The sequence below is a fragment of the Chroicocephalus ridibundus genome, chromosome 8 (genome assembly GCF_963924245.1).
Source record: "Chroicocephalus ridibundus chromosome 8, bChrRid1.1, whole genome shotgun sequence".
Taxonomy (NCBI): Eukaryota; Metazoa; Chordata; class Aves; order Charadriiformes; family Laridae; genus Chroicocephalus; species Chroicocephalus ridibundus.
The window spans coordinates 31,376,726-31,396,758 of NC_086291.1; the positions used below are offsets into that span (position 1 = coordinate 31,376,726).

Sequence of the window (20,033 nt, forward strand, 5' to 3'; positions counted from 1 at the left end):
ACCCTAAACCACAGGTCAGTCTTCCCTGCTTTCTCTGTCCCAGCCTACACAGACAAGAAGCAGGGTCCTGAGTGCAAGGGTCTAGCCATTCCCAGCGTGCTGCTAACCCAAAGGAATGGCATTTCTTAGAAAAGGAAAAATGTCTACGGAAAGACTCAGGTGGCAAAGCCTTACAAGATTCACAGCATCTCCCAGTAAAACGAAATCCAGCCTGTAGGCACTGAACTCTCAGCACGCTGCCAGCCCCTGCGCACTGCCACTGCTCTTCCAACCAAGCAGCAGAACCTATTTGGTTAGTGGTAGAGCTCAAGGGCTTGTCCATTCCTGAGGAGCAATAGTGAAGGAGAACTTTGCTTCAGGTAACGTCTCCTGCCTTTACCTGGCCTTGCCAATCAGAAGTATTGACAAGAATAATGTTTTCTGGCAGCTGGTCGTCGGAAACCAGGATGTGATTTAGTTGGTCATATACTGTTTTCCTGGGGATCTGGAAAGAAAGACACAGAGAAGAGAACAGTAGGAGATGTCAGCTTTAATCCTCAAGCCCCCAGCTCCAGCATTCATGACACTGGCTGCGCATGGCTGGCCAGTGCTTGGCCACCCCATCAGCAAAGGCATGCTAGCAGCCACGCTGGCTGCTGGGACTGACACTTATCAACTTCTTTGAGACTGCAATATTCCCCAGGCTCCTCTATTAGCCATCTTGGTTTTGTCAGCCTTTACTCCTTCTGCCATGAACTTTTCCTTATGCCACTTTACACCAACTAACAGTAGCCCAGGGAATTTTGGATTCATAGAAGCCAGCAACAGCCTCCTTGAAGGAGGGAATTAACTGAGTCCTGCAGCTAACGGAAGCGTGGCACAGAGGCCCTGCACAAGTCAGTCCCCTTTTGCAATTACTAGCGACTTGCCTTATTTCAAAGGAGTAATTCCTCAACACATCCCTATTCATTTCTCATCGTAACAATCTGTTCCACTGTTTTCAGTTTATGGCTGGCTGACAAAGAAACAAGCTGGCAAAACCCAGCAGAGTGCATGGAAGATACTGCATCAGCCAAGACATAAATTCGCTCCTTCCTGGAGCCGCAGGGCCCAGCTCCTTTCCATCAGGGACAGCACTTGGACCAGAAGGAAAGAGACCACAGGAGACAGTTGGAGAAGAGGAAAAACTATGAGTGGCTGGAGAGACAGCAATCTTTTTTCACACCTGTAAGTGGTGCCGGGTGTCTGGAGAGCGTTCGTTGTCCAGACTGTTTGCTCTCTCGTTCTGTGGCCTCACTGGCTGCCTCTCCTTCAGAGACGTGCTCCTTCCCCGCCGTCCCGTCTGCTTCCCTTCAGACCTGCTAGAGAGATGTGCTTGCATTCCAGAGCTGGCTTGTACCTGAGCGAGATCCATCCCCCAAATCCCAGATCACCCAGTCTGGCAACCTCAACAATGTGAGTGGAGGCACTGGGGAATTGTGCACGTAGATCTGAGCTAGCTTGAGACCTTCTGATAGCGCAGAGCACACAGTTCATCAGACTTCCGCAGCCCACGCCACCACCCTGCTAAGACCCACACCACCACAACAGGATCCAGCCATGCAAACTGCAGTCACACTCCCAAAAGCAGCACAGAAACACCTCATCAAAAGAGCATCTATTTGCTTGCAAACAACCACAGAAAATACTTGGCGGGGTTGCACATTCACTACCCTAATTTGGGAAGGTTTAACAGGACAAAAGTTAGACTTAACCACCTTTAAGGCCAAAATCTTCATGAGACATTGACTTAGCAACAGCATCTTTGAACAAGCAGCTCCAGAGTTTTATAAAAACTTCCTTGGACATGGAGCAGGTACAACACAGGAGACACCTCAAAGCAATGTTGTCCTTCAGGGTTCTGAACAGTCACAATCATTAAGTGCTCACGATCCATCACTTGAGTGCCTGAACACAATGAGGGTCTCCTTGCAGTCAATCTTAAGGCCATCCTGAACAAACGCTAGCAGGCTGTCTGTGATTTCCCCAGCAGCCTTGCAGCAGGCACAATGCTGTGTCACCGCTCTATACCTGGTGGACGGGATAATGAGGGACTCGGTCTTAGTGATCTTCCCGCTGGGTGGGAGCTTCTCTACAAACACATCTGGTGTAGGAAGTTCAGCTTCCTGGACCTCAGCTTGCTGGTTAGACTCCTGCAAAAACACAAGGAACCAAGTGATGAGGAACAAACCCTCCCCCTTGTCTTGCTACCACAAAGGCTGGCAGGAGACACCCCAGCTTGGCTCTGGCTGGGGCACATTCAGCTACTCACTGCCAAAAGGGAGAAGTCAATACTGGCTATCTGGGGCTACCAGTTCCCAGCCTCACAAGGGAGCTGGAGGTAAGAAAGGTGCTCATTTGGAATAGGGACTCTCCCAGCTCAAAGGCAGGGACGTGTCTCCTAACGCGATGTAGATTAATTCAGCTTACCCAAATGAACTAGCAGAGAGAGTGAGAGATGGGAGAAATGTTACAAGCTGCACGTCCCCAGTAAAGCAACTTCAGCTTTGCAATTTTTACCCCAGGACCAGCTTGATTCCTGCCAATTCAGCTTGAAGTAATACTTCTGTCTGATAAAATGGAACAGCCCCAAGAACACTTTTCAGGATGACACGCATGCTCAGTAGCACACTTTGGGCCAGCCTTCCTCAAACCAAGAGAAAGACTGTTTAAACAGAAGGCCACATAAAGTGTCTCAGTTTCAAGAGGCTGAAAGACAAGAACCTCCTACAACTAAGGTCAGGAGGAGAGCTTCGCATTATCATAGAATGGTTCAGGCTGGAAGGGACCTTGAAGATCACCTTATTCCACCCCCCTGCCCTGGGCAGGGACACCTCCCACCAGACCAGGCTGCTCAAAGCCCCATCCAGCCTGACCTTGAACACCTCCAGGGATGGGGCAGCCACAGCTGCTCTGGGCAACCTGTTCCAGTGCCTCACCACCCTCACAGGAAAGAATTTCTTCCTGATATCCAATCTAAATCTCCCCTCTTTCAGTTTGAAACCATTACCCCTCGTCCTATCGCTCCACTCCCTGATAAAGAGTCCCCCCTCATCCTTCCTGTAGCCCCCTTTAGGTACTGGAAGGGTCTCTAAGGTCTCCCCAGAGCATTCTCTTCTCCAGGCTGAACAACCCCAACTCTCTCAGCCTGTCTTCACTGCAGCAAATGTTATCTACGTAAATTGTATTGCATATGCAAGCACATGGAGAGTCACATGCCACAGAATGCAGTTCATAGTAGACACACAAACTGCCAAGAGGAATGCTAACAAATGTGTTTTCAACTTACATAAGAGACAGTGTCAGAAATACTGTCGCCTGCATGTTTGGCTCCAAGACTTTTTGTCTTTTCAGGCACTTCTACCTGCTTGAGCAGAGAAAAATCATTAGGAAGTATGGCACCAGCAGAGTTTTCAGCCACACTCTCTGGAGCAGACACACTCCTCCGTTTAAACATTGCACAGCTCTGCAGCATGACCAGCAGTGCTTCCTTGTCACAGTAGGGCTAAACGCCTTACCGTGGGATGTGGCAAAGCAGCAGCACAGCAGCGGAAAAGGGGATGGAAAAGCAAGTGAGCTTCCCCTCTGCGTTTGCTCCCAGCCACCATGAAAAGTATCCCAACAACAGTAAGGTAAAGCTTCCTTGAAACAGGGCCAAGGAGTCCCTAAAACTCCCAGGCAACATCTCTCATCCTGGCAGTCATAGCAAGCACACGGGAATCTGGAGCTATTCATACACTCATACCATTAGCAAGTATTCAGTGCATAACCTGAAAATGCCCCCTTGTGTTAATACAGTATTTGCTTAAAAATACCCCAACACTCTGCCAAAACCCCAACAAAAAACCCCAAACGGGTTTTCTTAGCAGAAAATTCATATCTCTGCATCAAGCCTTTGGAGGAGGTCAGAGAAGGTGCTTTAATTTACACATGTAAATAGAGACAGTGTAGGTCTGCTACATTATCTGCAGATAAGGAACCTTCTTGAAATATGACTTACAGGACTTGATGGCTCTCTCTGGCTCCTGATGCTGTGGATGCTACCAATTTCTGTCTGAGAGCTGGAGTGTGACAGTCCTTCAAAATATGGTCTGAACAAGGAAAACAAAAACTGGTTCTTATTATCGAAAACACTAACAGAGAAAAGTCTATCACATTCACAGCAAAGCAGTGTGACCGTTCCCAGGTGTCTTACTGCTCCTCAGTGGTTCCAGTAAAATTTATAGGCAACTTCTGAAAGGACGGGGAGGTCTCCAGGACAGCAAGAGAAGATAGAAAGTGCAGGGACCCCAACTGACCAACCTCCATCTAATGGACTCAACGTGTTGCCTGTCACGCAGCATACCATATTTGTAAAGCTCTTATTAGGAACGCTTGCACGCTCTCACACCACACAACAAACAACAGCTTTTGTTTCCATAAAATCCAGGGCGGACAGGTGGGTGCAGCATTCTCCCACAGCAGAACAGAATGCACATTCACCCCACACATGCAGTTGTGTCCTCGCTACCCTACGCGCAAAGTCTCACACCGCAATTCTTTCAGCTTTGCCAATGCTGATTGAACTCCAAGCCACTCCAGACGGGGTCTAGCTCTTGACTGAAAGACAGCAAGTAGAGTTACTGCCCCCCACTGATACTCTGCTCCTGCAGGTAAGTGACTCTTGCTGCTAATACGCATTTTATTCGTAGCTTGCATCTGGATTTGGCTGCCAGCCCTCAGATCCAATTACACACTTGCTCAATAAGATAAGATGGGGCGTACAGTCAGATTGAGCTTCCATGTAAAAAGGCAGCTCGTCACACCAGGCTACAAGACTCAATTACAATTTAAGGAACTGATTTTTTTGTTGTCGTTGCTGTTGCAGGAAAAACCTGCCTACAAGCGTCAGCATTTATCACATCCCCTTCAAGATATGAACACAAGAACTGGACACACACAAACCACAAAGTGTCTCCCCAGGACCAAACAGATAGAATAAGTTCTTATTCCAGCCATCACATATCCCAGGACAGCGAGCTCCTCAGCTCCGGGGAACAGGACACAAGCTCTCTGTGTGTGCAGTACACCACTTCGGCTTGTTTCAAAGCAGCTGCTTGCCTCAACACATCTACTTTCAAATCCCTTTAAGGTAGGGCCTACCAACTGGTAATAAACTGGGTCAACCTGCAAATGCCTTTATAAGCCACCAGCCCTATCACTTAACACTACTACCCCAGACTGTTCTTGACGTCTTCTGGCTGACTGATAGGGAACAAGTCACTCCAGACTCAGAATTTATTCTTAGCCCAATTAGGTTATTCTACATTAATTAGGATATTATGACAGCTGGTAATTTGCTGGCACTTAGCAGATACTCTACTCTCCACTGACCTAGGCTTTGCTTGTTGCAGAGCTGTCACAACACTGAAGACCTGAGCATGCAACCAGGTGTCAGTCAGAAGCACGTGTGAAGCTTGAATAGTCTCATGTTTTCAGTCTTTATTCAGGCAGGGGCACGACACAGCTCCGTTAGCTCCGGGTTCCGCATCTGCTTGAGACCCCGAACCAGCGATCCCCGGCTCATGTCCACAGAGCTGTGTTTGTCCATACGTCAGTGCTCACAAAAGCTGGCTCAGAACAGGCTTGTGTGTATCTACGTGTGGTGCGGTCAATCCCTTTGGGCCTAAAGAACTCCTTTGTTTCCCTGCAGTTCTGCTTCCTTAATCCCTGCAAAGACTCTCCACATAGGGTCTTATCAGCTTTTACAGAAAGACACAGTCTGCCTTGTGCACCCCTGCCTCTACTTCTGCAGTTTCGAACCACATCTCCTTCTGCATTAGTACAGATTTCCTGGATCTTTCTACGACCTCTTCAAAACACCTGTGTTACAATTCTACTGCCCGCCTGTCAGCTATTCCTGCCCCTGTGCTCAGCTGGCAGGGTAGGCAGAACATCTGCAAAGGGAGCAAGGAAAAGGGAGTGAAGGTAGACCACTCCCCCCAGCTATCGCCAGCTCACAAGCAGTCATCCCAGTTGTAACGACACACACTAGGGCTCCAACACCAGGTGAAGAGGAGAAATAAAACAGGATGGAGGGGTGGTAATAGAAACCATCTGTGCTGACAGTGCGCATGGTATCTCTCTGGCCTAGCATCAGCCACCCCACACTTACTTTAACTTTGGCTTCGGAGTGCTCAAGACGCTGTCATCATCCTCCATTTCTGGCCCACTGTCACTGGGGTTCTCTATATCCAGCGTGTCATACAGAAGGTCCAAGTCCTCCTCCACCTCTGGAACATGCTCTGCCGGGTCCTGCTCTGAATCCAGAACCTACAGACAGGACAAAAGCAGGCATCACCAACTCTGCTAAGAGCCAGACCGATCCCACGTCACCGGAGCTCCCCTGAGGACTGCAGCACATCAGTCTTGGGAGTAAGATTCTGTTCCCTGTGCAAGGATGCTATATCCAACAGAAACATTAGCATACGAGAAGGGCTTGTTTTGGGTCAAGCTTGTCAGTGTCTGGCTAAGCAGGAGTTACCTATTGGACTAAGCATCCACGAACAAGCTCTTAACCCTATTAACCACAGATTATGTCCATTATTCAATATCATTCCATAAACACAGCTTCAAAAAGGCCCCTAATGGAGGCCCAGTTTTCTTAGAACAAATAGAGGAATGCAGTACTCCCAACAGCGCAACCTGTCTTGGGTTCTACTGAAAAAGTTGCCATGACACCTCCTGATTTGATAGCCAAGCAGGTAGAAATGACAAAAATGTCCACAAGAGGCGCCTGGAACCTGGACAAGGATCAGCTGCCACCCAGACGCAAACCCGAAGAGAACAGATCTCTCACACAACTTCCACGGGTTGCTTCACACGTACACCAGAGTAAGCAGGCAGTGGTGCACAGTTCAGAGCTTGCTTTTTGAATGGCAGCTCCAGAAAAGCAGCGGCTCAGCTGGCTGAGACCTCAGCTATGGGTGCTGACTCCGCTGAGCTAACTTGGGAAGAACAGCAAAGCTAACAGAGCTGCTTGGAAGCATAAGGAAGTATGAGGAGTTACTCACACTTCTCCACAAGCCACAAAATCAGCACACAGACAGCCAGTTGAGATGTTAACTGCTTTTATATTAGATACTTAACATTACACAGGTTTCTTGGGTTCTGGATCTCTTTCATTCTCAGCTCTGACCAGACAGCTGACACTCTTGCGGGTCTACATTCCCCTATCCAAGTTTTTCATGTCTTGCCTGGCTGTTCTAGTAAGATGATCAAACAGGCTGGGATTTAACTTCATGAGCAACATACACAGTAGACTACTTGCCTTTGAAGGGGTCAAAGATAATTTCAAAGCAGTCTGCAAAACTAATGGATACACACGTGGTTGCCAAAATCTGGTTTTGATAGAACTTGATCTAGAAAATATTTGATGACATTTTAAAGTTGGCCCTCAAGGCTCCATGCAAGGCCAGGGTGTAAGGAAAGGTCACATCCACTGCAGACTTGAAAACAAAATGAACGGAACTAGGGGGAAACAGGAGAGTGTTCCTGAAGACTAAAGCAAGGTGCACCAAGCAGTTAGAGGGCAACACGCAGAACAGGAAGGCTTACAGACTGAATTACTTACCTCATCAGACACTTTAAACCTCTTCAGCAACGCCACAACCTTCTGTTTGAAGTTTTGTTGCTGCAAGTCAAAGATATATTTACTTAAGTAAAGCATAAAGTGAACTGTTTTCTCCCAGTCTGCAAGAAGCCCAGACACATCTGACACTGGTGCTCTAGCTGCTGCTTCAAATCAAACAACTCCTGGCACCACAAACCAAGCCTCTGCTGGTCTCATGCTGGAATCAGCTTTTCCAGACCTTCCTCTCCTGCATTACAACAAACTCAGCCCCACTCCACCAAGCATTACACACCTTCTGGCCCTGAGGGATAGCACATCACTCTTGGTTGGACACAGAGTGGATAAATTCTTTAAACTGCCCGATCCCCTCCTGTACCTGTTCAATAAATTTCTGGCAAACGTTTGACAGTCAACTTTCCCGATTCTTAACAAGGGTGAGCCAACACAGGCCATCTACCTGCTGACCCAAACTACAAATGTGTTTTCTACCAACAAAGCACTGTTTTTCCCAAGAGCTTGCAGTTCATCCTGGCAGGCTCATTTATTTGACTAGCAGCACTGTAGAAAAGTTGTGGGGCTCATCCTTAGCACTCACCTATCAGAAAAATGCTTTCCGAGTCTGATATCCCCAAATCCTGGGCACAGCAGGCACCAAGTCCAAAACAAGAGCCAAACTGCAGCACCTCTTTTGTGTTTACTTGCCCCCAAGAGCTACCTCCCTCTTGCAGGACCAAACAGCTGAGATTTGCCACGAGCTGCCCAGCCCCTCTCGTCTGTCACTGACCAAACCAATATGCACGCTCTGAAGAAAAGGAAGATGAAAAGGGCCCAGGCGTGAGTGCTGGTACAGAGCATTCGAGGTGGCATCCCTGTGTCAGGAGGAAAGGGAAGAGAAAATGGCTAGTACCAGGCCACTCTTAGGTGAAGGAAGTTGCTCATTTGCTCGCTTTCCTGTATCTCATGGGAGCTCAAGTACAATGCCTGCTCCCACTCTGGCCTCAGCCACTTCACGCTGCCCCACACCTCCAAACCTAACCCTTAACCTCTGAACTCATACCCTGCAAGCTGCAGCCACCTCCTAAAACAGCTAAAGTTTAGGTGAAATAAATCCACCAGGCCTCAAAACAAGACTCTCCAAAGCCTGCCCTATTTCTGTCCCCAGCGCACGTGTGAGGTGAAGATGCCCTCACAATAGCGAGAGTTGTCCTCTGGCTCAGGATGCCAAGCAAAACCGTCTCTCACGCAGCCCACCTTGGATCAGCACGGCAGGCTGTGGAGGGAGGACACACAGCATGCAGTCGCTAAGGCGACACAGCAAGAGCTGTTTGCTGACCTGAATGGTTTGACACTTGGCAGACAGGAGACCTGCTGGGTTTGTAGCTGGACTGATGTTAACTGGCAGCACCAAACTCAGTTTCACACCAGCCCCACACACTGGAGATTCAGTATCAGTTTAGCGGTCAGGGCTAGAAAGACATTATTCTTACTCAGAGGAAGTAGCTCGTTTAATAACCAAGTGGCATATTTTGTCCTGGCTGGTCGCTGACATCTGAAAACAATACTAAGGGCACCAAAGATATGAACCAGCATGCTCCTAGTCTCAAACAGAGGGTCTTTTTAGTGGCAGATTCAGGTGAAAACAGGGTTTACTTCAGACCTCATCAAAGTATGGATTTCAGAAATAGCCTCACAGGAGGTACAATGATCTCCAAACTTACTCCTAAGTCCAAAAAAGGAAAACTTAGCCCCATCCTGGTGGTTTTGAGTTATTGTCACCGCAGACACGCATAAACACTTGTGGAAGCAGAAAGCAGCCTTATGGCTTGGTCAAGCACACGTCGCTGCTCCACAGAGAAGTGCAACTTTGCAGGCATACGCATGCTTGCTGTGAGAGGGCAGACAGTTGCATGCCACTAACCGAAGCCTTCAATATCCAGCCACTTCTTTTGCCTCAGCACCACATACACCACCTCAGGTTTATCTGTCAAGCTCTAGCCCCTGACTGAGCTACTTAACAACTTCTTGATGCCTTCCCACTGGCCTCTCCCATGCATAGCACAAACAGAAGAGCTTCTCTTCACTTTAAAGCTACTTTCAGGACTTACACAAGCATGGATCCTGCACTGGCTTCTTCATGGCAGTAAATTTCACACACTTACATGATTTTTGGAGCTCCTTAAACCTTGCAGCCAAAGGACACTCAAGACAGCACAGACACACACCTTGGACAGGCCCATCCCCTGAACTGGCTACTTCTGGTAGCTCTTCACATGCCATGACCATGCCCCCAAGCTCTCTGCTGGGCCAGCACGTCTAGTACTGCTGCTCCCAAAAGCCACATGCACTGTGCCTCCTGACCAAACCCCATCAGTGTTAGTAAAACTAATTTCCACCGACCCTGGTTATGGACGTCGTTCTTACTATCGATCTCCGCTGCTTCTTGGGCTTCCCCAGCTCGTACTCATCATCATCCAAATCCTGAACAGAAAGAGGATTCCTGTGTTACGTTTGTGATTCGGGGACACATGAGCATTTAAGTGCTAAAAATGTTCCCTCTATGAAGATGAACCTGCCGCTCTGTCTTCCAGGCTTCCAGCATTCGCCTTAATTGCAGTTATGATGGCAGAAGAGAAAAGGGAGCGAACCAGGCCTGCAGAGAGCCAGGAATAACAGCTTGGAGAAGCAAAACATCCCCTAGTTCTACATGCAACGAACAAGGATAGTCACAGCCCCACATTTTGTGGGTTCCTCTCTCAGTACCCTCCAAAAGGTGGAAGGCAGGCGATGCCAGAGTCTGAAGGCAAACAAGACCCAAACTCAAAAGCATCTCACATCTAGCCAGTGGGTCCTCCGTAAGGACCTATTTTGCAGAAGGTATTAAAGACTAAAGACTGACTCAGACCCCATTGGCCCTTTAAATTACAGCTGGGGATCTAATTGGGCTCTTTGAATCCAATCAGTATTACAGAAGCAATCAACTGATGCCTTGACCATTAAGCAGACAAACACACAAGGACGCCTACGTTTTAGTGTTTAAAGGGAGCTCAAGTCCAAACATGTGAACAGATAAATCACAGCATGGTGGAAGAAACGGGCTACTGTGCAGGCCTTCTGCCACTGTAGCTAAACATTTGGTGACAGTCTCGCACTGTCATGCTTTAGCTAAAGAAATAGGCTTTTAGCTTCAAGCACAAGCTGAGAACGTACACGCTCTACTGAAGCTCTCACAGGGAGAAGCCATGCCCTAAACAGTACCTGGCCCTGTACGGCATCATCACTGGCCTCCTGCTCAGAAGAGAAGCTCTCGTACTCTTCCTCCGAATAGTTGTCTGAAAGGGAAGGAAAGAGGGGAGAGATCCTGTGAAACTCCTTTAAAGTGAGGGGACAGTGTCATCTCAGGAGCAGAGAAGGCCAACTAACACCCACAAATCAAGAAAAGAAGGCACACAAGGTGATGCCTGCTAGTTTATCTTCTATCTGTGCTAGAACCAGTGAGATGGGAACTGCCTGGAGGTAAGGAACACGAAGAAACACTTCTAACAGGAAGGGAGGACCAGCACACAGATAAGGGTCCTTGAAACATCACCCCCTTTTACCCTGGAAAGAACCAGCTGGTAGACAGCAGCAAGTAAAGAGGTTCCTCCACAAAGGAAATTACATTTTTCCCTAACATGGACACAACTGGCTTAAAGGAGCAAGTAAAACATGCCAGGAGAGTCTAAGTCCTTTATTGAAATGACACTTCAGGTGAGCTGCCTGGCCTCAGGCAACAACACACTAGCACCTGTGTGCACTACCTTCAACAGGCCACTCTTCTAGCAGTGAGCAGAAGGCTGGTACCACATAAAAAGATTGTCACAGGTAGAAACCCAATGACTTCCCTATACAGTGCACAACGCCACGGATTTACACTCATTAAACCAGGCCACAGTTCACAGCAAAACATGTTGGAGGTTTGCAGGTCTCATCTAAGTTAGGAAGATTTATTGTAGAATACGCATTGGAAAAAGAAGTTGGAAAAATAGCTTAAATGTGAATCTCCTGAACACAACACTATTAACGAGGTGGGGAGCTCCAGGTTCTCAACACACTCTCCAGTAATGCTGGGAGAGCACTGGCAAGAGCACAGCTAACCCTCACTGGATGGCTCAGGTCTGGTGTGACATGCAGGAGAAGCTTTGACAATTCAATCGCCAACTCCTGTCACACTCCCTGCATACACAGTAACAGGTTTGCAAAGTGAGTTTTCTCTGCATTAATCTGTTGTAGACAAGGCAACTTGTGCAAACCAGTTCTCACATGTCCCAGGAAGCATCTAAGCCCAGGTGGGGTTTAACTCCAGCTAGTTCAGGAAGACACTGGTCCTCAGAGCATGGGGTTGTACTCCTACCTGTAGACTTGATTTTCTGGCTGGCCTGCATAGTGCTGTCTTCATGGTCAATTGGCTGACTCGACAAGGAGAAGATCCAGATTTCTGCTACCTTCACTGCAGCCTCTTTGATGTTGCTGAAAAGGCTCAAAACCTGGCCACCTTCTGTTGGGTGCTGCATGACCTGGGACAGAAATTAAGCAGTAAAAAAATTCGCATTTAAATGTATTTAAACTTGCATCATTCGCATGCTACAAGAGTTATTTATGTTAATAGAGTAACTCCACATATCCAAGTATAGAAGCAAGCAAACACCCTGCAACTGCAGGAGCCACTTGCAGGCAATACGCAATGCTAGTTGAGATTTTATTTGACTACTAATGGAAGCAATGGAAGGAAAGAAAAAGCGTTCTGAGCTTGACAGTTGATTAGCTCATCCTTGAAGCACGATACTTGACTACCTCATTACTATGTATTTGCTTCCACGGCACAGTACTGATTTGAACTATCAAGTTACCAACCTTCCGAACACCTAATTAAGGAACTTAATTTTCTGTTAAAGCTCAGCAGAAGAGCCAGTAAAGGCAAAAATTCTTGGTGAGATATAAATGCAAAGTGCTTCCTAAAGCAAAAATCCCTGCTCCAGAGAGCTGGCACCTGAATCTCAGAGGAGCTGCCCACCCCAGGATAACGAAGCAGTGGGTCATGGGAAACAAGGCAACAGTGGAGGCAGAGGGACATCTCGGGGTGGGTTTCTTCATCCTTTGCCACTCAGTTCACAGGACTCTCCCCAGAACCTGAGACTTACGTTCTTCTCTTGCCCCACCAGAGTCAGAAAGCGCTTCCCCAGGGCTGCACCTCAGCTTTCTAACACACACCAGGTGGCTTTGTCAGCTCCTCACATGGCTTTAAAAAGACCTGAGCTGATGAGGAACATATGCCTTCCTGCTGTTAAACTCCGCTTAGACTCACAGCTCCAATTCATTGCTTTGTTTCAAGAGCTAAGAGAACTTTTTCTTCTTTTAAAAATAAATTTTAAGAAATGCAGCAGTGCTGTTTAGCAGTCATTATAACATAAATTGCAAAGGGGGCAGGGAGGGGGAGCTTGTGTAAAATTTGCTTTCCTGAAGTCTTCAATTTCAGAAATATTCCAGATGAGCTGGAAAGCAACTATTTCCTAACACTGTGAACCTTTCAAAATTTTTGACCTTCTGACTTCAGTCAGCTGACATTACAAAAAGACTTAAGAAAAACCACACGCAGCAGCAGCAAATGCCCAATGCTTAGAAATTCACTGATGGGTCTAATTAACAGGCCTGCATGTTTTCTGCCTTACAGCAGTATTTAATTTCCAGTTCTTAAACAAGCCAAACACGGTACAGGAAAAATGTCAGTTACAACACGACAAATGAGAATCTGGCCAATTCAAATGGCCACCATTTACTGCAAGTGTAAGGGAAGCTGAACTCACACACGAGGAGTGGTCTTTATAATGAATTATTTAACGTACTAATAACTCACTACAGCATAACACTAGCTTAGTTTGCTTAGAAATGATTTGTTGACAGAACGCAGTCTGATGAAAAATACTGGTGTTAAGCTGAACTTGCTCCTGCTAAGCCCATCTCTAAATACTTAGAAGCAGAAACAGCAGAGATTAAACAGGGCATGAAATAACGCAGCACGGAGCTAGCCATTCCGAAAACCTTAGTGAATAATTTATCCCCACCTGATTCCAGAATTAATTTTCAGCTGTAGATCTGAAAATTTTATCATTTATCTCTCATGAACAGAACTCCACCCAAATTACTAACAGCCACGAAAGAAGAATTGCATGGGGTATTTCAAGCAAAATGGTAGAAACTACTTGATCCTGAACTCTCATACAGTGGCACAGAGAAGCACAGCAAACCTTGCTTTAACTTGAACGTTTCTTAGGCTTGGAAGGCTTGCCCGAGTGACCCTATCTGTCTCATTCTGTACACATGAAACATCAAAAATTTTACATTTATGACTGACCTGAGACAAACGCATGCATTAGTTCAACTGAACACGCTGCAACTTCTTCTGTTCCTTCCAGAAAACACGATACAAAAGAATATTTACTAGTTTTAAACTTACATTCAAGTGTCCTGAATATGAAGGGGACAGCACCGTATTTAGGTGAAAAGCCCTGGTCCCCCTAACTCTAAAAAAACCCCCACCCAACAACAATAAAACCCCCTCACAAGCTAATAAGCTTCATGAAACCTTTAGCTCTCAAGATATTGTCCAGATGATGTACAATATTATTACTCAGTAGTAAAATCTGTTTAAAGTATTGCCCTGTGAATACTGGTTGCAGTTATTACGACAGCTGCATGAAATCCCACCAGGTACTTCTCAACGAGGAAAGTGACAACACTGAGTTTAAAGAGAAGGAAAAACGTCCACCTTTGTAAACGGAGATCATGTCGAATGCTGCTCACCTCAGCCATGTTGATAGACCCCACAGCCAGAGTCTTGTAGCCTAAAATGGTTCGGTTCTTGTACCGCTTCCGCCGCTGCAGCATGATCTGAAGCTTGTTGCCTTCTCTTTTCAAGAAGTGAGGGTACTGCGGTGGAAACAAAATGGAAAAGTTTATTACGTCTCTTGACATTATCTCCCAAGCTGCCTGCTTCTCAAGTAAACTTCATTCCTAGGGATTAACCCAGGGCTTTTAGAAGTGCCTACGTCTACCTTGCACCCAGTGGGCAATCCTTCATTATGCCAAGGAAGCCTTCGTCTCTGCCTGAACAGCTCAGCTCTCAACTTTCACTTCCACAGCCAAGCACACTGAAAACGCCAGGGTGCCCGGCAGAGCACTGACAGTCCCCAGGGCCCAGCCCACCGGCTGTGGGAAGAAGCGGCTGCGCAACAGAAGAACAAGCTTCAAGAAAAGACACAGCAGCCACCTGACCAGGTAGCCGAGTCTCATCTTGAGATGACACATAGAATCATATAATTGCCCAGGTTGGAAGGGACCTTTCAGATCATCGAGTCCAACCATCAGCCTAACTCTGACAAAACCCATCACTAAACCATGTCTCTAAGCACTGCGTCTGCCCGGCTTTTAAATACCTCCAGGGACGGTGCCTCAACCACTTCCCTGGGCAGCCTGTCCCAATGCTTGATAACCTTTTCAGTGTAAAAAATTTTCCTAATATCCAGTCTAAACCTCCCCTGGCACAACTTGAGGCTATTCCCTCTTGTCCTATCGCTTGTTACTTGGGAGAAGAGACCGACCCCCCCGGCTCCTTTCAGGGAGCTGTAGAGAGCGAGAAGGTCTCCCCTCAGCCTCCTTTTCTCCAGGCTGAACACCCCCAGCTCCCTCAGCCACTCCTCACCAGACTCGTGCTCCAGAACCCTCACCAGCTCCATTGCCCTTCTCTGGACCCGCTCTAGCACCTCAAGGTCTTTTTTGTGGTGAGGGGCCCAAAACTGGACACAGCACTCGAGGTGGGGCCTCACCAGTGCCCAGTACAGGGGGACGATCACTTCCCTAGTCGTACTCACCCAAATATACAAAATACATAGCACTAAGTAACATGCAGAGATCTCAAAAAAGACATTCCCAAGAGAAAGATGCTTCTCTCGCAGGCAAGACCTACATGCTTTTTTTTTTTTTATTTTTACTTTTTTTCCTTGGGACATTGTGAAAATAACTTCTTCCCTATCAAAACATTTGATAAATACAAGTTCTGAGTGCCACCAGAAACCCTGAAATATTAATTTGCAGTCCGGAGAAAGCCCGACTGCTACGCAGAGAGCTGGGAGTGGTGGCCACACAAACAAGCAGAATACTAATTAACTGATTGCTCTGCAAGGGCAAGATCCACTGTGCATCGCACAAGGAAGCAGCTCTGCAGAAGAGAGGAACAGCAGTCCACGAACAGTCCATGTAATTAAAAGACAATTTCAAAATACACCGGCGTCCAGACACAAATGGAGTCTGGGACGTTGCAGACATGCAACATCCCTAAACAAGGATGGAAGAAAGTTACCGGGGGGAAGGGGCAAGAGGGGCTCAAAAGGCCAGAGAAGCATTCCAATCTACCATCTCCCTGCCTCTGGGGCCCTTCCGCGTGTTGGAACGGCAGCAGGGGAGAGGGACTCCTCGCTCTCAGCTCAAGGCACTTGGGCCACACCAAGGCTGCTTAAGCACATGCCTACAACTAAAGTCCAAAGTCACTCTTGGTCCAACTTGATTTCCATGCGTACAAGTTTTCAGGGATTAAACTGGATGGCTCAAGTCCATACATGTGCAAGTTTCTGCTTGTCAAAGGTGTGCTGCCTGGCCACCTCTGATGAGCATTCACAGAGAGACTCAGGCCACTCAGCTCCTCAGTTAAAAGCAAGGGTCTCTAGAAGAAAAGCTGAGCCATTTTCATAGAACAGACAAGCTATTTTTAACACCAACCACAGCTTATCAACTCTAAAGAACGGTTTCAACCAAAACTTCTCAGTTAATGTCAGTCCATGACAGAGACTGGAGAGGAAAACAGTTTGGCTCAAAACATCTGAAAACAAGACTTTTCGAGCAAGCACCAAACACTTCGAGGCACCTCCAAGGAGCGAGAAGAAGGGGCCATCACACACACCAAGATTCAGGGCAAGACATTCTTTCTGAAGCCCCAGTGATGTAATTCCTTCCATCTGGAAAGGTTTAGTAGATTAAACACAGGAATTAAGCGCTCCGGAGAGCTGCGATGTTGTGCTTGGAATATCTGGGGAGTTTCACTTGATCCCATGAAACCCACGGAGGGTCAGGAGAAGCAGCCATTCCAGCGGTAAGGGTGATGGTAGCTCATCTGCCAGAAAGGCTACCTCTGGCCTAGCCCTAGCTAGCAAGGCGAAACAGGATGGGGCACACCACCACTAACTCCACTCTTATCCCAGATGTGTAATAGAGCTACAGGAAACTCCTCCCTTCTGCTGGAGAGGAGGCCGGCCAGACACAATGGGCTGCTCGCTGTCATGCCAGCCTGCACTGTCACCTCTCTAGCTCAGCTCTGACAAGGAAACGCTCCGTGCAAAGGGCATGAATTTTACCCAGGAGAAGCAGCGGAGAAGGGGGTGACTGTGAAGATACGAGGGGCTGCAATTCCAGACAGCTAGCACAAAGCAAGGCATACAGTTTGACAGTGTGATATGGAGACACTGGCTGCTGCAAGACACTCAGACCTTCTTGTGCTGTTACATCCACTTGCTTTTACTTTGTGGCCCGTCACCACTCTCAAATATATGCCAGGCGCTAAGTTCAGACTGTATCTGGCTTAAGCTGCAGTTGTTAGCTAGGAGTAGCTTCCAGCTATTGTCCAATTAAGAAACAATAAAAGCTGTCATAAAAATCCTGCTGTGCCATTTCAGAAAGGCTTCCCAGGCCAAGAACACCAATCCTTCCTGGAGTCAGAGACCAGCAGCACATCTCTGCACTAAGCTTGCTCACCTCTTCTGAAGGCTCAGTGTCACGGACACTGCTCTCCCCTGTTCTGGCTCAATTCCCAGCCCTTTCAGGGGAAACGGAGATAGGCAATGCTCTGCATCCTGCTGCAGCACTGCTCTGACTCCCAGAAAAAAAAACCAAGCCATATTCCCAATTAATTCCAAAAGACTAGCAGAAATCCTTGCTCCTTGCTGACACAGGACTGGCAGAGGAAGACCTGGCTCATCTTACAGCTCTGCTCCCAACCATGAGAAGGCTGCAGCCCCAGGACCCAAGCAGAGGTATTCCTGGCATGCCACTTCGTTATTCCTGCTCACAAAGGAGGGGATGCAGTGCTGCAGTTAACCCAGGCTGTGGGCTGCATCAGGACAGAACCAGACGCATCAGCCATCTGCGTATCTGCCTGGGCAGCCGCAGGGTTATCATCCATCTGCAATGAAATCTTATCTGCTTCGAGTCTGCACAGGTCTCAGAATAACAACCAGCCTGTCTCACATCATCACTTGAGCCTTTCTCCTTACCAGATCAAACTCTTGACTTCCAAGATCTAACCAACAGTACCATAACACACATAATCCAGATATGAATGCTTCTCAGTGTCTGCCTGGCTCTCCTCTAGGCATGCAAGATCCTCCCTCTTGCTTGCAGCAAGCCAGCCTCTATTTACCTTATTTCCCTGCTCAGGAGGTGGCACCGGGGCAGCTTGCTTTGAGGAAAAGAGGAACAAATAAAACACAATTGCTCCAATTCCCAACTATTCCCATGACTCTAGAGCCACAAGGAACTGTCTGCATACTGCTCCTGCCTCTCCAAGTGGTGCCTCCCTCGGCAACTCCAGAGGTTCACCTGTCCCGTTCCTACTACCGCCTTCTGTCAGCCTGATACTCCATGCCACCCCCCATGGCTGCCACCCCCCAGTGCCCACTCATAAGGAAGGCAGCAGAAGGCAAAAAAAGAATCATCCTGCTCTTCTCCAGTTCCTGCCACAGCCATAACATGACGAGGACAGACTGCAGCAAAGTCCTCGTGTTCCATCCAAACATAGGATGCACAGCAAGGAAGGTCCCTTAACACCTCAAACCCTGCTCCAGGCCCTCAACCCTGGGAGGCAATTCAGACAAATTTGTGTTGTTGCACCAAGGACATGCAAACTGCAGCTAGTGTCTAACTTGCCTGTTCCCCCCCAGACAAGTCAGGATTAGAGATCTGCCTTCCATAATGCAGAGCTGACCCCAAGAACAATTCTAAGGGTTTATATGGCAGCTTTCCCAATGGGCTTCCACCTCCCCAGATCCTGGAAGCATCTAGGCCATTTTTACTCAAATTCCCCACAGCTCACTGCCTAGAGATAAGCCAAAAGAGCTCAGGTAGCTCTTCAGAAATGGCTGGGACTGCCTTAAGAAAGGGCATCTCTGGCAGCACTAGAAGGATCTTCACCTCAGACCCACCACGCACCTCTGCTCCCTGCAAACCAGCAAGCACACATGCTCCAAGGCCACATCCCACCTTACCTGCAGCGAGAAGGTCAGTGCAAGCTCCGTCTCCACATGTCCACTCGGGGGCAATACAATCTCGTGAGACCGCAGGATGCGCTTGGAGCCCTGTACAGAAACAAAGTCCATCGGGTGAATTCCCCGGAAGCCAGCACTTACATCCCTCCCCAGTCCTAGTTACTGAAAACCAGGAAACATTGTCAGGGACTACCACAGAGAAAGTGAACGGATGCGTCTGACCTTGCACTTCTGTGAAATATTAATGAGATGAAAGGGTGGTATTTGACTAATAAAGATTTGGGCATATTTACTGTCCCTAACTGCAACAAAGCAGCTTTTGTTCTGCCAAACCCCAGCATTCAAAAGCTATGTGTCACCCCCCACCCCTCGAAGTTCAAGCCTCATATTTTCACTCCAGCCAACAGGTAACAAGGCTCATCATCTCCTGGGTTTGGAGGCTGCAGCGTCATGCCTAAATCTTCGGCGTTAGCCATGATGGACTGGTCTTTTCTTTTTGTGCACAGACCGCTTCCTGGGGAAAGTGGAGATTTTAACCTGTTTAAACCACTGTGAACAGTTGGGGTTATAAAAAAAAAAAAAAATCTACTAAGCATCACAGTGGAGACTGGAGACCTGACAATGTTACAGGGCAACTGCAAATCAACACTGTGTTTGGGCTGCTGTACGCTAACCGAGTTACTGGGCTATTTACCGTGTGAGCATTTCATTTCAGGGAATGTTTCAGGGAAAACTAGCAGTCTGTCGTGCTTTCCTGCTGCCTAGCAAATCCTTCTGCACTGTTCAAACACAGTGGCAAGTTTCAGAGGTCCCTGGCTCAATGTTCTGCTGAGGCTGCAGATCTGGCTTTGTCCAGACGGGCTGATCTCCCAGAAGCACCGAACTGTGGCTCTCAAAAAAAGCAGCATCTGGGAAATCAGAGACAGACTGGGTGGGGGGGGTAAACCCCTCCCAGCTATATCCAAAGGAAAATCTGGTCTGCCCATATCAGCCTCAAATAGCATCCTGAGATGAGAGAGCAGCAGAGACTTGTTTACATCCCTTCCTCCCCAAACGCA

General features: G+C 47.7%; 1 protein-coding gene across 10 annotated transcripts in view; it reads right to left on the minus strand.

Annotated features, from left to right (window-relative positions):
- PACS2 (phosphofurin acidic cluster sorting protein 2) overlaps positions 1 to 20,033 on the minus strand; it is an 84,385-nt gene that overhangs the window by 32,248 nt on the left and 32,104 nt on the right. For 2 of the 10 annotated variants that reach the window (XM_063343014.1, XM_063343015.1), the window contains exons 3-14: positions 18,976 to 19,065; positions 14,468 to 14,593; positions 12,021 to 12,183; positions 10,886 to 10,959; positions 10,028 to 10,108; positions 7,631 to 7,690; positions 6,173 to 6,330; positions 4,019 to 4,109; positions 3,308 to 3,382; positions 2,050 to 2,171; positions 1,205 to 1,337; positions 380 to 484 (exon numbers count right to left, since the gene is read on the minus strand). In XM_063343014.1, the coding sequence (XP_063199084.1) occupies positions 380 to 484; positions 1,205 to 1,337; positions 2,050 to 2,171; positions 3,308 to 3,382; positions 4,019 to 4,109; positions 6,173 to 6,330; positions 7,631 to 7,690; positions 10,028 to 10,108; positions 10,886 to 10,959; positions 12,021 to 12,183; positions 14,468 to 14,593; positions 18,976 to 19,065 (1,278 nt within the window). Of the gene's footprint in view, positions 1 to 379; positions 485 to 1,204; positions 1,341 to 2,049; positions 2,172 to 3,307; positions 3,386 to 4,018; positions 4,110 to 6,172; positions 6,331 to 7,630; positions 7,691 to 10,027; positions 10,109 to 10,885; positions 10,960 to 12,020; positions 12,184 to 14,467; positions 14,594 to 18,975; positions 19,066 to 20,033 lie in introns of all 10 variants that reach the window. The other 8 variants (XM_063343013.1, XM_063343007.1, XM_063343011.1 and 5 more) reach the window with 6 other exon arrangements.